The sequence below is a fragment of the Frankliniella occidentalis genome, unplaced genomic scaffold (genome assembly GCF_000697945.3).
Source record: "Frankliniella occidentalis isolate FOCC.00 unplaced genomic scaffold, Focc_3.1 Scaffold458, whole genome shotgun sequence".
In the NCBI taxonomy this organism is placed as follows: domain Eukaryota; kingdom Metazoa; phylum Arthropoda; class Insecta; order Thysanoptera; family Thripidae; genus Frankliniella; species Frankliniella occidentalis.
Genome location: NW_026267576.1, coordinates 75086 through 79067, shown reverse-complemented (window position 1 = coordinate 79067; position 3982 = coordinate 75086). Strand labels below are relative to the sequence as shown.

At 50.0% G+C, this 3982-nt stretch overlaps 1 protein-coding gene across 9 annotated transcripts in view; it reads right to left on the bottom strand.

Annotated features, from left to right (window-relative positions):
- LOC113214487 (uncharacterized) overlaps positions 1–1090 on the bottom strand; it is a 17746-nt gene extending 16656 nt beyond the window's left edge. For 2 of the 9 annotated variants that reach the window (XR_008012099.1, XR_008012100.1), the window contains exons 1-4: positions 714–1089; positions 589–630; positions 373–504; positions 156–287 (exon numbers count right to left, since the gene is read on the bottom strand). Coding sequence is in view for 2 of the 9 variants with exons in the window: in XM_052274866.1 (XP_052130826.1) it covers positions 169–287; positions 373–504; positions 589–630; positions 714–795 (375 nt within the window). In the remaining 7 variants the exon portion in view is untranslated. Of the gene's footprint in view, positions 1–39; positions 71–155; positions 288–372; positions 505–588; positions 631–713 lie in introns of those variants that run through there. The other 7 variants (XR_008012098.1, XR_008012102.1, XM_052274866.1 and 4 more) reach the window with 6 other exon arrangements.
- Between the last annotated feature and the right edge of the window lie 2892 nt (positions 1091–3982).

Sequence of the window (3982 nt, the reverse complement as noted above, 5' to 3'; positions counted from 1 at the left end):
TTTTTTCTTTGTGAGCTTTGAGTTGAGCAACGCTGATTCGCTTTCCTCTTTAGCGTACCTGAAGAGTCTTCTGCGAAAAGAGTGGGAAATTGTAAATTCAATACGGTTTAAATGTTTTGCATGCAAGATATACACCACGAAGGAAATAGCAGTACCGCGGTCAGCCTCCTAGGAATCAGTGTTTTCCTTTTCACTATTTTTTCTTGCTTTCCGCCGTGGCCTTACAGATGAGCATGATGCTTTTTTCACTTCTTTCGCCTTCTTTTTTAGCGGATCTGGAGAGTCTTCTGCGAAAAGAGTGGGAAATTGTAAATTCAATACGGTTTAAATGTTTTGCATGCAAGATATACACTACGAAGGAAATAGCAGTACCGCGGTCAGCCTTCTGGGAATCGGTGCTTTCCTTCCCACTATTTCTCTTCGCTCCGTGCCGTGACCTTACAGTTGGGTATGGTAATTTTTTCAAATCTTTCGCCTTCTTTTCTAGCGGTTCTGGAGAGGCTCCTGCGAAAGAGTGGGAAATTGTAAAATTAATAAGGTTTAAATGTTTTGCATGCAAGATATACACCGCGAAGGAAATAGCAGTACCTGAGATTGGTGACATCACGTGTTGTGGGGCCTTAGGTACATCTGCGTAAAAAAAGAAATATTAATGATCACACTAATGCATGCATCAGCGAGTGCTGATAACGAATGACGGAAAAACTACTCACCGAAAAGTTTTCTTTTTTTTAAGGGCAGGGATGCTCTTCGTGCACGCAACATCTGTGTTTCGTTTTGCATCTCACTCTCCATTACTTCAAGCTCCTCTCTTTTTCTCTTCTCTGTTTCTTTCTCCTGTCTTTCTTTCTCTTCTTGCTCTCTCTTGGCCTTGTCTTGCCTCTCTCTCTCCTCGCTTTCTCTCTTCTCTGTTTCTCTCTCCTGTCTTTCTTTCTCTTCTTTCTCTTTCTTGGCCTTGTCTTGGTTTTCTCTCTCCTCTCTTTCTTTCTCCTGTCTTTCTTTCTCTTCTTGCTCCTTCTTGGCCTTGTCGTCCTCTTCTCTCTTCTCTCTTTCTTTCTCTTCTTGCTCTCAGGTTACCTATTAAAATGCTGGCGCGCACTTCGGTTACGCCGTCACGAAATACTGGTTCCGACCCGATTGACCTACGGATCGAGATGCAGACCCGTAGCAGGTGCGTATTCCAGACCAGCCAATGACACGGCGCGCGCGCGCGGGCCGTCAGGACCCTCTTTGGGGCCCACTTGTGACAGCTGTCACTCAGCGGTCAGCTGGGCCCCGCCCCTCTGCTGACAGGGTTGCAGCGGCACTCTTCCGGCCGAGCAGCCAGGCCGCAGGCCTTGGCTGGGCAGTCACCTTGGCCCAGATCGAGTTTTGGAATAGTGCCGCTCCAACCTTCACAGCAGAGGGGTGGGGCCGCGCTGTTCGCTGAGAGGGTTGCAGCGGTACCCTTCCAGTGCTGCCTGCTGCTAGTGTTATTTACTAAATTTGAGCGGGAAAAGGCCACCTCGGTAGCCTTTCACCTCAAGTCAAAGTATTCTGAACATATTTCTTAAAAGGGATATATGTGTGTCGAAATAGGCATTTCTGCGGGCTCTTTACATGCAAATATATTTCAATTCTGCTATTTTTACAACTTAACTTCATATAGGGTTATTCATTCTCATCATCAGAATCAGGGAATCTAGCCATAATATTGTCAAAGTCATAGTGTTCCGGGAGGAACAGCTCTTTTTTTTTGAAAATGAACTCTTCTCTTGTCTCTTCTTGTGTACTTTGTAAGGCCGATCAACCATAAATTCATCTGAAAAGAAAAGTCCAGATATTAGGGAGTTGTTTTTCACCCTAACCTCTATAGACGGTCACAGATCTCTGGACTGGTTGTTTATACTCACATTTTCCATGCTTCTTCTTCAATATCCTTAGAAAGATTTGGGACCGTGGGCTGTCTTCTTCGTGTTTAGCCTTCGGTTTTCGAACATATTTAGGCTTACTTGTTTTTTTCAAGGACAAGGACTTCTTAACCTTAGGCCGCCTTGTCTCGGCCGCTTTTTCTCGGTCCTTCTGAATCTGGGAAATCACATCTTGGCACCTATTGCTCTGGCACGCATAGAGCGACCCCGCGACCCTGGACCAAATATGAAGCTCGACATTACTACATTTACCACATGCAGAACATTTCTTGTCGCCCTCTATTGTGCGTCTCGCTCGCCAATGATACAACTACATACGCGGCGGTTGTGACCAGCGTGACGCCGCCGTGAGGACTCTTAGGGATCTGGGAGGGGGGCGATGCAGAGGTGACGAGTGTCACGGCAGTGAGCAGCTGAGCCAGCGCAAAGCGCAACCGTTCTGCTCACTGCGATCACACACGCGACCGGGAGCGCAGGGTGCGTTTAAAATCCGTTTTATCGGGTTCGCATATACCACTGGACGTGCCGTCACATCTGTTCACGATGGCAGTGGACTCACTTAAATGGGTATGAAATTTGTTTATAAACTAGATTCAGTTCGATCGGTAAATGTTCCCTAACCTCGAAACTTTGTTTGCAGTTCGTTGCGTTCGATTTGGAAGAAGATCCCTTTATTGATTTCTACGGGGACAGGATTCCAACGGACGATATGAAGACAGCCAATGTGCTGAATTCGCTGGCAATGCTCAAAGACCTTTTCAATGTGGTGTGGCGGATCATAGAAAACTTGCTAACGCCTGTAGATATTTACGCCCTAGCCGTTGTGGCAGCAAAGTGCCCTGGACACTCCTTCACAATGACGGACATTCCAAGAATGAAAGTCATATTCAAAAATTGTAAACATGACACAAAACAGTGCGAAAAATGTGAATCTTCTACCTATCGTAATGTTGTTAGTTGTTCCCCACTCCTCTGTAGCGAACATGTATTAAGCGCAGGAGAGTGTGTGTGGCTAAATATCGATTAACACTGATGTCTGGAGATTAAAAACCGATTATTACAATTTCTTACGATTTTATTTTGAGGTTAGAAACATACTACCCCCACTTCGTCTCTCCGAGCCGAACCGAGCCTCTTGTATTTCTCTCGTACTCGCCGCTCGGTAGAGGGCTCATACGTCTACCTCCACTTTCCGCGGGGATGGCCACCACATTCTATTTTGGAGACCAAACGTGCAGTGCTTGTGTTGCAGGGCGATACAACTCGACGTCTTGTGGCAGACGCCTTACGAGTGTCGCGGCAGTGTGACGCTACGAGCAGCTGGGCCCCCACCCCTTCACAAGGGGATGATAACGGTACTCTCCCGGCACTGCCTCTAGATACTGTTAGCTTATGACGGTGGGCCCCACCCCCTGCTAAGAGGCTTGCAGCGGTACTCTACCCGCGCTGCCTGCAGCTACTATTGGCAACTGACGGAACACAGACCCCGCCGCCCGCCTGTAATCGCTAACAGAGGCTGCAGGCAGCGCTGGAATAGTGCCGCTCCAACCCTCACAGCAGAGGGGTGGGGCCGAGCTGTCCGCTGAGAGGGTTGCAGCGGTACTTTTCCAGCGCTGCCTGCAGCCCCTGCAAGCGCCTCCATGCGGGCGGCGGGGCCTGTGTTGCGTCAGTGACTAACAGCAGCTGCAGGCAGCGCCAGAAAAGTACCGCTATCACCCCCTGGGCACAGGGGTGGTCACCAACGCCTAACGAGTGTCACGGCAGTGCGACGCTACTCGCAGCCGGGCCGCCACTCCCTGTGTCCAGGGGGTGGAAGCGGTACTCTCCCGACGCTGCCAGCAGCTACTGACGCAGCACATACCCCGCCGCCCACCTGGAGCAGGCGCTTGCAGGAGCTGCAGGCAGCGCTGGAAGACTACCGCTCCGTCCTTCTTAGCTCTGCGCGGATGCTCTCTGTGACTCCCGTCACCACAGGGGCAACGCCCCTCCGCTCAGGGTGCGAAAGCGGTAGTCTTCTTGCGCTCCCCGGAGCTACTGTCAGGGCTCCAGGCCGACGCCCACACGCCCGCGAG